At 43.3% G+C, this 12,900-nt stretch overlaps 1 protein-coding gene across 1 annotated transcript in view; it reads left to right on the forward strand.

The window, feature by feature from the left end:
- Positions 1-12,900, forward strand: part of FAM193A (family with sequence similarity 193 member A) — a 130,899-nt gene that overhangs the window by 39,542 nt on the left and 78,457 nt on the right. The window contains exon 2 of the mRNA XM_074992366.1: positions 9,629-9,694. Within this exon, the coding sequence (XP_074848467.1) occupies positions 9,629-9,694 (66 nt within the window). The remainder of the gene's footprint in view (positions 1-9,628; positions 9,695-12,900) is intronic.

Consider the following 12,900-nt stretch of genomic DNA (forward strand, 5'->3'; position numbering starts at 1 on the left):
GCTGTGGTGGGGGTCGTGCTTGCACAATGCACTGTGAAACTTCTCATTGGTCTCACCCCTTTCCCTCCCCCATAGGTGCCACACAGTCTGGGTCTGTCTTGTGCTCAGCCCCATCACGTGGGTAGCCCCAAACCTAACCCCGTAAAAGGTTGTGCCTGCCATTCATTGCTGACAATGTTGCCAGTGGTGCATTTAGGTCTCCAAGGGTGGGAAAGGTATCATGGGCTTTGCTGCTACAGTGGGGAAGTCTCCCCTAGCAGTTAAGATACTGGAGGCATTGCTGTTGCTATGGGGAAGTCTCCCCCTGGTGGCTAAGGGGTTTGCTGCTACAGGGGAAGGACGGCCTCAACTGTCTGTCCACTGAACCACCCCTCCCTTGGTCCACACCAGGGCTTGCTGCTGGCAGGGAAGGGTTTCCCCGGGCTGCTAAAGAGCTTGCGGCTACCAGGGAAAAGGTTTCTTCTAGCAGCTAAGGGGCTTGCGGCTGCTGGGGAAGAATCTATCACAGTGGTTAAGGGGTTTGCTGTCACTGGGGAAGGACTACTTCATCTCTCCCCCTGCACCCTGCCCTTCACCAATACTGGGGCTTGCTGCTGCCCGGGGGCAAACCAGAGATACTTTTTCCCTACACTTTTCTGTCCTCTTTCTTCACACTTTAATGCAGGGCCTGGAATGTTTTTATTTTCAGGGATCATACACATGCAATGATGGGATGTGGGAGAAGTGGATGGTCAGTTGAGAATACAGTTGCTGCACCTGTTGCCAATATAATGTGTGGAGAAACCAAAAATTCATTTTTCCTAGGCTTTTCTATCCTCTTTCTTCAAACGTCGAGGGTTCCTGCATTATTGCCAGAGATTGGCATAGTTTCAGGGATCAGAAGAGGAATGAGGAAAATGCAGTGGGGGAAGATGTCAAGACCAGCAAGCATACCCAGAATGCTACAGGGATGAGGGAACTGTGAAATAGCTTCCCACAATGCACTACTGAAACAGTTGATGTTAGCCACTTTGTGTGTATTAGCAATGACTCAACTTTCTGGCGAGCATGTGGGAAGTGAGGATGGTCAAATTTTAACTTACAGATTCTAGAATTAGAAAAATCAATCAAGATAAATTCAAATTTGTATTGTAGTGTAGACGCAGCCTGAGTTTGTCAGTTTTGAAAACGGTATTTGATTAGGTGATTTTTCTCTTCTTTTCTGGTTTTAGGGAAAGTAATCCCATTCCAGGCACATCACATTTTCCTGGCACAACCAAACCCATATGTAGCTTTAAGTAATGATAAGAGGAAGCTGTATACTGAGTTCGGTCGTTCTAGCTCTTACTGTTAAGGAGGAGTTTTTTGATTAAATGGACAGACCCTCTAAGGCTATGTCTACATTTGGGAATAAAATCAAATTTGTTTAAGTAGAAGTTGAGATATCGAGACCTGCTCTCAGTCAACTTAATGTTCCCCAGCAAATTGCCTAAGTTAACTGTTGCAGCAGTGCAATGTAGGCACCTGTCCCACAGTTCCTGTAGCCTTGTTGCATTGTAGGCTTTTTTGCAGTGTGTTATGAGGAAAAAGTGGGTTGTGGGTGTGTGATGCTATCATCTTAGAGTGTATTGCTTTCACTCCTGTACATCATTGGAAACAGATGGCCATTTTCCTGAAGCCCGTCCCTGAATCAGGAGGTTTTGATGTTGGCTGCTATGAGAGGTGGCTACTTACATGCCAATCTGCCAGGAGCACAGTAGACTGGCAAAGTTGAGGAAGTATTAGAGGACAGTACAGTTGAGGAAACATCATGGAGCGTTCGGGTCATTCGGCACCTGTTCTCTTCCCCCCCCACCCCCAAGAATTAATTTGCCTGCAAATAGCAGAGATCCCCAGGTCTCTTCTGGTAAAGATGCACTAGCTCAACTGTCTGAGTGAGAGAGGGAAGGAAGAGAGAGGCCCGCAAGCTCCATTACTTCATAGGAAATCATCCCCTGAGCCACATGCTTTGCAAAGGAAATGTGGCCCTAGAGGGAGAGTGTAGGAAACTTTCTGTAACCAAAGAACATGTCGGGGTTACTTTTTGGGAAGGGACAGAAAACAGTAGTGTATTTTAAAAAAAAAAAAAAATCAAACGCAGGAGAGGGCAGAGACAGATGTTCTGGGCAGTGTTTATGAACAGCTGGACACAAGGTCAATCAGCAAGTGTGACAGTTTCTCTTGTCAGCCCCTGTGAGTCCCTGCACTTCCTGACGGTTCTCTGTTGTGCCTCAGAGACTCATGGAGACCCCTTATCTGCTCAGGCCTTTCCAAAGGCAAGTGTCTCCGCTTAGCGAGCCATCCTCATCATAGGCAAGTCCCAAATGGGGAGGATAAAGCCAGTCCCCTTGCAGGCTCATGCCTGCTCCAGTGGAGTAACCCTCTGGGGAAGGTTGGGGGGAGTCCAGACCCACCCTCTACCCTGGACTCTGGCCCAGCATCCCTAAGAGGACAAGAGGCAGCTGGCAGGGCCTTCACTCCTGCCCCAGTGTAGCAACCTCACCCTGGGCCACTTTGCCCACCACTTCCCCATGGTACCTTCTTGCTCTGCTCTTGCTCTTGCTTTCCAGTGCGCCTTCCAAAACGTTCCCCCACCTGCTACCAGGTGGGGAGCCTTTTATAGGGAGTGTAGGACCTCTGCTGACCACAAGTGCTGATTACACTCAGCTGTGGCTAATTGTTAATGAGGTCCCCAGTTGTCTGCCTTAACTGGGTTTAATCTAGGAACAGGAAAGCATTCTCCCACCAGCCAGTATACCTGCCTTCTTGCAGGATCCTGTTGCCCACAGGCAGCAGTCTGCCACACAAAGTGTAGAGATGCCATGCAAATCAGGGATGCTTTGAAAAATAGCTTTATGAATGATCAGACAGCCACAAAAATCTGCTCTATTTACCTATTTTGACACCGCCCACCCCCAATGTGTGTTTGGCCTTGATGAACGCACCTTCAAATGCACCCCACCCCATGTTCACCAATAAACAACGTGGTTTTCAGAGCAGCAATTTTTCTTAATATAGGGGATGATGCTTTCCTTGCCCCTCTCGCTCCCCTGTGCGTTCTGGACCTTGATGAGGGGACATCAGGGTACGTGGTGAGGAAGCTGTATGATTGTGCATTCTGTGGAGGGAGCAATCTGCAGTTCCAACAAGGCCCATTTCAAAATGTAACATCCAAATTGCCCGCCCCCAGGCTGCTGCCTTATAAAATGTACAGCATGCAAAACAAGTTTGTCTTGTCCTGTCCTGTTAAATCCTGTGCAGGGAAAAAGTCTGCTCTAGCACTGAAACCTCTCACAAGGCAGGATATGCTGGTGTCGGGAAGCAGGGTGCGCACAGCCCCACACCTATGTGGTGAGGGAAGGGGGCTAGCCCACCAGCCCTGTAAAATGTACAGTGCAAAAAACAATTTTTTCTGCCGCTCCTGCCAAATCCTGTGCAGAGGAAAAGCTTTCTGAAGCACTGAAACCCCGCATAGGTCAGGACCTGCAAATGTCAGGAAGCAGGGTCCACACAGCATGGCAGCTGCATGGTGAGGGAGTTGGCCACAGGGTGGTGGTGGGGGAGGGCTTGATTTTTCACTCAGCGCTGCTGAGCATCCCTGGTGTAACCTTTCTCCGTCATGCCCTGAGAAATCTTCCCATAAATGTCTGCATTTCTTTTCATGGTTCACAATTTACTCTGCACAGATTCACCTCCTCCACTCCCCCACCCAAAAATGAGGTCCTGGATCTCTTGATGGCTCTATGCTGGGGGTCTTATGTCACCGTGATAACTCACGGCAGGATGCAATCGCTCCTGAGGTCTGCTAGCCACACAGGCCAGAAAGAAAATGAATTCAAATTGCTGGGCTTCCTGTTACTCTTCAGGTATACATGAAGTAGGTAGGGGAGAGGAAAGCGGCCAGAATGGACGTATTTGGGGCATTGTGGGATACCTCTGAAGTCCAATAAAGTTGATTGAAAATAACGCTGTTTCCACACTTGTATTAATTCAACTTTTTAAATTGAACTTTGGCCTTAACACGCCTGAGAAGGGTGGAGCAAGTAGGTCTGCTTTAGCGCCCCTCAAAATCGACCTGATAGTATTTGCAGTGAAGACAGTCACACAAATTCGATCTAAGTGCCTTAAAATTGACTTTATGCTCTAGTGTAGACAAAGCCTAAAATGTATAGTAGATGGTCATAGGGCCTTGTATATGAGCTACCAAAGACAGAACTCCACTGTCACTGATAGTCTGTAACTGTAGAGTTTAACCTTATGCCATTCACCTACTAATCTTTGCAGCATCTCTTGTGAGTTGGGCATCGAGCCACTCTTTTTTCCAGGTAGGAAGGGGAAGTTAGCAGAAGCCTTCTTATTCAAGGCCATCCTGCATTGTTAGTCAGAAAGTCCTTGCTCTTATTTCTGTGACAAGACCACCAAGTGATGCTCCCTTTTTACATTGTAAAAACTAAAAATTGTGTGGAACATTCATTAGATTCAGGAGTAATAGGTTAGCGTTGGAAGAGACCTCAGGAGACCCCAGTTAGTCCAAACCCCTGTTTGAAGCAGAGCCAGCACCAACTAAATCATTCCAGACAGAGCTTTGTCAAGCCTGGCCATTAAAAAGTAGTAAGGATAGAGATTACACCACATCTTTAGGTCTTGCTGTGAGAGCGGGGGACTGGACACAATGACCTCTCAAGGTCCTTTACAGTTTGTGTTCTGTGATTTTATTTCAGTGCTTCACCGCCCTCCTAGTGAAATGTGTTTTCCTAACATACAAATTAGTGAAACCCTGCTTTATAATAGCCTTCCCCACTGCATCTTGAATCCATTCCTTCTTGTTCTGTCATCTGCCACTACTGAGAATACCCTAGTTCCAGTCTGTTTGGAAGCACCCTTCAGTTAGTTGAAGGTTGCTGTTAACTCCTGCTTTCCCTCCGCTATTCTTCTATTCTACAGACTAAGCCTGATTCCCTTTGCCTCTCCTCAGGTCATGTACCTCAGCACCTAATCATTCTGTTGCTCTTCGCTGGAGACTCTCCAATTTGTCCACATTGTTTCTATAGGTTTGGGGTGGGGTGGGGGGCAAAACGAGGCAGTACTCCATATGTGGAGGTGAGGCTGCCTGGTCTTCAGTTCTGCAGATTCTCATTCTTCCCTTTTTTTTTTAACGATGGGCACTACATTTTACCTTTTTTCAGTTGTCGGGATATCCCCCTATTGCCAACTCTCTCAGCACCCTTGACATTAGGTCTGGCCCCATGGACTTGTGGATGTCTAACTTTCCTCAATTGTCTTTAACCTCTCCTGTCATTACTGAGTGCTGCTTATGCCCTCTTCATACTGTGCTGTACACTGCAGCAGTCTGAGCTACCCTTGTCTGTGAAAACAGGCAAAAAAGCACAGAATACTTCCACTTTTTCCACTAGGTTGCCTTCCTCATTCAGTAAGGGTCCCATAATTTCCATGACTACCACCTTTATCGCTAACATACCTGTAGAAATACTTGTTATCCTGCACACACCTTGTTTGTCACAACTCCAGTTGTGCATTGGCCTTCCCAATTACACCCCTGCACACTCAACCCATCATTTATATTCCTTCCTCGTCATCTATCTAAGTTTTCACTTGTTGTGAGCTTCCTTTTTGTGTTTAAGCTCACCGAAGATTTCTCTGTTAAGTCAAGATAGTAAATATGGCAGGCAACTATTTTTTATGGAGATTGGGTTGATTTATCATCATCATCAAGCCCAGAATTTTAAAATAATGGTCTACAGAACAACTTGGGAAGAAAATTTTGAGAGGATGGGCTTGTAGGTGAAGCACTAAATGGTCATTTTGAAATAGTGTGTTTGTTTGGTTTGCGGCTTAAAAAACATTTATGAAACACTTGTGAAGCCTTCTAGCTAAGGATTTCAAAGGATATAAATCATTGTCATAAAAGTGTAGCCCTCCAACAGTACTTCCATATTTAAGACTTCAGCCAGATGTTTTTCTTGTTTCTTTCCATCCACTCTTTCAAAAAAGGTTAGTTATTTTTATTTGAGCTTGTTCGGTTTTTATTTTTTTTAGTGAAAAAAAGGTTTCTGGTACATTTTATGAGGTATAAATCAAGCCAACGGGAAATATCAAGTGCAGCATTCTGGTGCTTATCCTGTGAACAGTTTCGTACCCTAAAAATGAATTATAAACTTCATTACTTAAGTAATATCTCCCAGTAACAATAGATTCCCACATGCTTCATCCCAAGTTCCTGTGTATTGCTTTCTTTTGGCCATATAAGCTAATACATACCACAACAGTTCTTGAGCTTGAAATTCTGTAAATACTGCGTTTTAATTTGTGGTTCGACTTTGAAGAGTAACTGCTAAAAGTGACATGTAGTTCAATGTTTGTATTCTAATAAATTTTAGGTCAAATATGCTTATTTACAACTATAAATGATTATTTTCCCTAACTGTCTGCCATTGAAACTCAGCCTAGATGCTGCAAGTGAAGCAGGGTTTGTTTTCTCTTTGCATTACCACAAATAATAACACTTCTCCCTTTTGAGTGATTGCTCAGATCCATTCCATACGAGTTGTGTGTATTCATCATGTGTGCGTGCTAGAAGTTTTTCTCTCAGCAGTATCCATAGGAGGCCTGGCTCTGTAGTGGTGCTGCATGTCACGATACAATGGGTGCCATTGGCTTCTCCCACCGTCAGTTCCTTCTTGCTGCTAGTGATGGTGCATGGTACTATTATGTCTTGTTTCTCTGCAAATGTAGTTTTTCTGTTGTTTTTCTATTGTAGATAGTTAGGCTTCTTCCTAGCTGACTGTCCCTCCTGTTGCAAGAGCACGTTTGCCTCCAGCACCCCAACCTTTATGTCTCCACTTCTTGGTGTGGCTGCTCTATGGCTAACCCGAGAGGAGGAGGAGGAGGAGGTCTGGCAAGTCTTCCTGGGAAGCAGCACATCATCCACTAGACTGAGATACCTGGCAAAATGGACAAGGTTCATGTTCTAGGTGTCTGAATGAGGCATTTGTGTTGTTTCTCTGATGTCCATCTTGGATTATCTGCTCAGGAGCCAAGGTTTTGTACACTCTTCTATCAGAGTGCACCTTCTGTCCATCTCCACATTCGCTCCACCAATCTAGGATGAGATGGTGGTTTCTTTTCACATCATAGTTAAATTCATGAGATGCCTTAAGTGACTCTTTCTGTAAGTGCAGGCCCCTATCCTGCACTGGGGTCTTATTCTGGAGAGGACCAGCTAAGCAGGCCTGCCCCTTGAGCTGCTAGGCACCTGCTACCTTTCCAACTCTTCTGCATGGTTGGTTTTTTGGTGCCTCTTATGTTAGCAAGATAGGTCTCAGAGACTAAGACCTTGCAGGGGTTGATTCCAAAACCCCGTATACACTTACCCTTTTTTTTTAAAAAAAAAAAAAAAAAAAAAAAAAAGGTAAGCTGCAGCACTAGCTGGCCTTCCTGCTAAAGGTGGTTTCTTCCTTCAAAAATGGACACGCTCTTGCTAGAGTTCTGTCTGAAGTCACACTAAATGGCTGAGTGGCAATTACATGCACTGGGCATCAAGTGGACTTTAGCTTTTTACTTAAAGCATGCCAGTTTTCTGTAAATCAGCCCACCTCTTCAGCACTACAGTAGATGGGATGAAATATCTTCTGAACTCTTGACAGAAGATTGCCAACTGGATCACCTTTTGCATTGACAGCCATTGCAAGCTGGCCAATATTCTGCCACTGCCAGTTGTCAGAGCCCATTTGATCAGAGCACAAGCATCTTCAGCAGATGCTTTCTTTGGACCTCCCAATCCACGACACATGTAGAGACACAAAATGGTCATCAGTCCACTTGTTCACATTTTATTACACCATAACTCAGCAGGTTAGTGATGATGCTGGGTTTAGCAGAGCTGTTTCAATTTGTGGCCATAAATTCCTACCCACCTGTGAGAGTACTGCTTGGAGTTACCTAGTATGGTGTGGTCATGAGAAATCATTCAAAGAAGAAAAGACAGTTACCTTTTCCCGTGACTGGTATTCATGGAGATGTGTTGCATGTTGTGGGAGAGGGATAGTTCAGTGGTTTAAGCATTGGCCTGCTAAACCCAGGGTTGTGAGTTAAATCCTTGAGGGGGGCCATATAGGGATCTGGGGCCAAAAAAAAAGAGGAGGACTGGTGCTTGGTCCTGCCAAGAAGGCAGGGGACTGGACCCGATGACCTCCTAAGGTCCCTTCCAGTTCCGAGATGTGATGTGTTTATTCAATTACTCATTTTTCTTCCCCGCAGTGGGGAGAGTGGGCGGTGCCCTTGTATGGTGCCATCTGGATGCTATCCCAATTGTGCCAGAGCTGGGTCCCCTACGAATATTTCAGAGGGAATAACTTCTGGCACCGGTGCATCTAGGGAGCGTACACGTTCATAATGTTGAATTAGACATTTTTGGGGCCACGCTGTTGTACCTACCCCCTTGTTGACGTGTGAACACAATAGAACACATATCGAAGTGCAGTGGTATGACTGGCTTGCACTGCAAATCAAATTTCATCTCCAGTTCTGTTGATGTATAGAGGTAATAGTCACTAGCTTGCACTGTAAGTTCATGGCCTCTGTTGTGCCAACAAGAGTAAAAGTCACTTAAAGCTGCAGATCTGACACACACATACATGCTCCTCTTAAGTAAATGGCCTTGTATTTAGCTGCTTATACTGATCTAATTTTGTTGTAGTGGAGTGAGAAACATGAAGAATAGTAGAAAGAAAAGGGACAGGAGACAATGAAAATAAAGTGAAGATATGCTTGAAATCTTAAGGGTGGACAATACACAAATCTTAGTGGTGGAGAGTACACAAATTACTTCTTCCCCGGTAAAAATACATTTAGTTCAGGGTATTCAGTGTGTATGGAGAGAAGGGTGAACAACCAGTCTTTTTAGAAAAAGTCTCAAATTTAGCCAGAACGTAGGGGTGTTTGAAATACTACGGGTCTGTGTCGGATAGGTCAATTCAGTCGATCAGCTAGTTTCCTTTTAGCTTTAAAATATATTCTCAAATGTCAGTTTCTTCTGAGGGAAGACTCTTGCTAAGCTAATATATAAAAAAAACCCTATTTTTCTAAGCTATGTTATGCAGGATCTCCACAAAAAAAAAAAAAAAAAAAAAAAAAAAAAAAAAAAAGGTAAAACTCTCTTGTAAATTGAGGCAATGAAAATATTTAATGAGAAGCCTACCTTAATCTGGAAACTGTAGGAAACAGGCATTCATATAATATATAATATAATATTTTGTCCTTTTATATCCATTTCCGTGTGCGGTTTCCTTCTGTATTTGGTAATTTAAATGCAGTTGTGGATCAAGTCAATTCCTACTACATACTTCAGTACTTTGAAATGGCCCCGTTAATTACTGTACTTGGAGAATTTTAACACAAAGAGCAAATGTGTTTGTGGTCTCTGTGTACCAGGTAGCACTGGGAAAATAACTTCAAGCTCTGAAAAAAGGCTTCTAATGTTATAGATATTTGTTCAATTGTGATGGTTGCAAGTTCCGTTGTCTCTAAGATGCAGTAGAAAACAAAAAACATACTTAGGTGTTAAAATCAGTCTATTCTTGTTGTTTTCTAGGTTTCATTAAATGGTAACCAGTTTGCAGACAGCTCCGTTGGATCAGAGTTCACAAATGTTTCTCAGGTAGGTATGGTCGAGTTTGGTTGATCAATAGTCATTGAACTACTGTACATTTATATGGGAGAAATACTGAAGTGCAAAAATGAGATGGAGACCTCATTATAGCATTTAAGCTCCAAAATAAGTTCAAGTTTTTAGGGCTTAATTCTGTTCACTGAAGTCAGTGGTAGCCCTGGTCTATGCTAAAAAGTTAGTGACTGAACTCCTGTTGTAGACAGTGCTGTACTGCAGGGAGAAGACTCCCTTCAATGCAGCTACTCCATCCTGTAGAGATAAAATATCTGCATCATCAGGAGAAACGAAGTGCTGTAGTGGTGCACCTATACCGGTGCTCTACTGTAAGTATAGATGAGCATATAAAATTTCCACTTATTTCACTGCTGCTGAAACAAGTTCTAAATTATTAAATTCTATGAGGGTTCATTTCTTTTCATAAACACAATGAAAAAACCTGTATGATTAGTAGCTCAAATAGTAGTATGCTGGAGTACTTATGAAACTGACTAAATGGTTTCACTGTGCAAGCTAAGTGGAAAAAAATACATGAATGAAGAAGAGTAAACTAGATTTTTAAACCATTATTCAACTAATACTCATAGAGGTGGAAACATGCATAGGGAAAACTTCAAATGATTGTCTTGACTAGCATCATTTTAAACTTGTTCTGAAAAAAAGAAAAATCTTTTTGGAAATGCATTTAAATACATTATTATTCTGTTTAAGTAACGCTGATATTTCTGTTCTTCTGAATTTGTTAACAAATAACCATTTGTAAGCAGATGTCAACAGACATCAGACACTGTTCTTCATTGAGGGCTATGGCAGGTTTTGAAATTTGGTAAGCAAAATGCAATTTCCTCCCCTCCCCTCCCCTCCGCCCCGCCCAAGTGGATAATTGCCTAGTTTTTACCTAGAAAATGTGACTTGTGAAATGTAGATATCTATGGATCTAACTCAGTAGTGGGCAACCTGTGGCTCGTGGGCCACATGTGACCTATAGGGGTTCCAAGTGTGGCCCATGAGGCACTTAGTTTACAGTTTAGCCCACATGCTGGGTTGCTTACTTCCATCTGTCACTTTCTTCCTGCTAGTACATGCATGTAAAGCAAGGACACATGAAGTTCTTGTGGATTGCACATAATATTAACTGTGAGAACTGTGTGCTGCTTCTGCATCCAAGCAAAGCAGTGCTACAGTTCAGTCGGCACACCCTACATTCTGGGTATGCAAGCATACTTAACAAAACTACCTTGTCTCAGAATACTTTCTAGGTTATGACAGTCTTGTGATCCACTGAGATGGAGGGCCAGTAAAGCAGCCCACTCACTAGCCAAGATTGTCCATCACCAGTTTAAATTCAAGTTCATATAACTGAAAGAAGTTAACTATTATTGTGGAAACTTTAACATGCAAGTATGCATGCACTCTCCATCTTTGGGCTGAAGCAAAACATCAGAGGTTTCAGCCTCATGTTTCTGAAAGAGTTAAAAAAAAATCCTGAAGTTGGGGCAAGTTAAAATTGATTGCATCAAGGCATGTTTGCGATGGGTTGGAATTTTACTGTGGCAGAGGTAACAGGAGATCTGCCCGTAATCAAGAAGATAAATGTGCATTTGTTTAAAATGCAAAATAGTTTAGAAACTACTACAGTGTGTAAGTCATCCCACTTCTCTTCCTGAATATCAGGTGATGTTTTATAAACCAAACATTTGTACTTCAACTTCTAAACTGTGATGTAAATGCAGATTCACTTGGGAGGACTCAGCAAAGGGTATATTCTTGATGGGCAGCCTTGATTATTGTTCTTGTGGGTTTTTTTTGTTTTGTTTTGTTTTGTTTTGTGGTGATTCTCTTTTAAATAATACTGACTAGTTTTATTTTTGCTGTTACTACAATGTAACTATCTAGACTGACTCTACAAACCAGTATAGGAAGGCAGGAGTCCAGCTTCTTTTATTCTCCCCATTTAAAAAGTTGAAGGTCAGGATGTGTTGATGCTTACATTTTAATTACTGTTTGAGATCTTTATTCTTGTCATCTTCTTGTGAAAGAAGACACCCTGCTGCTGCTGTCCATAAGAATATACATGCAATTACCTCTGCACAGATCCTAATGGGAGGGAGGGGACAGCTTTACTTGTGAAAAAGCTAGTGTTAACAAAAGAGAACTGTAAGGTTAAGTATATGAGCAGCCACACCACCTACTGCAATCTTTGTAGAGTGGTTCCAAGTATTGTCAAGACCCAACTGTTTGATGCAGTGGTGGATCCAGGAACAGTGCTTTTTAGGAAGGATGACTGGCTAAATTTGCATCTCTTGAAATCTGAATGTGCTGAGCAAAAATGAGAGGACATGACCAGCTGATAGAGATCCCCTCTTTGTCTCCTTCCCTTCTTAAGCATCCCTCTAATGGAAGTGTCCGTGAGGGTGAAAATCTCGCCCCCCCCCCGCCCCCAGACCTTTCTCTTTGTCCCATAATGCCCTTTACTGTGGCAGGAAACGGTGAGGCATCTGCAGTTTGCAGATAGGATCAGGAGCAGACCAGTGAACATAAGTATGGCCACACTGGGTGAGACCAAAGACATCTAGCCTCGTGTCCAACCTTCTGGCAGTAGCCAGTGCCAGGAGCTTGAGAGGAACAGAATAGGTAATCATCAAATGAAGCATCTCCCCTGTGGCTCATTCCCAGCTTCTGACAGAGGTGAGGGACGCTGATCCTGCTCAGCTTGGCTAATGGCCACTGATGGACCTGTCCTTCATGAATTTATCTAGCTCTTTTTTGAACCCTGTTATAGTTTTGGCCTTCACAATGTCCCCTGACAAGGAGTTCCACAGGTTGACTGAATGTTGTGTGAAGAGTTGCTTCCTTTTGTTTTAACCTGCTACTCATTAATTTCATTTGGTGACACACACCCCCCACACTCTTAATTCTTGTGTTATGAGAGGGAGTAAATAAAACTTTAATCACTTTTTGCACATAAGTCATGATTTTGTAGATCTGTTATATCCCCCTTAGTCATGTCTTCCAGTCTGAAGAGATGCAGTCTTACTAATCATTCCTCATGTGGCAGCAGTTCCATACTCCTAATCATTTTTGTTGCCTTTTCATGGACTTTTTTGCCATGCTGCCTTTTTTGAGATGAGGCAACCACATCTGTGTGCAATATTCAGGATGTGGGTGTAACATGGATTTATTTAGAGGCAATAAAA

Source organism: Carettochelys insculpta, chromosome 4 (assembly GCF_033958435.1).
Source record: "Carettochelys insculpta isolate YL-2023 chromosome 4, ASM3395843v1, whole genome shotgun sequence".
Classification (NCBI taxonomy): Eukaryota; Metazoa; Chordata; order Testudines; family Carettochelyidae; genus Carettochelys; species Carettochelys insculpta.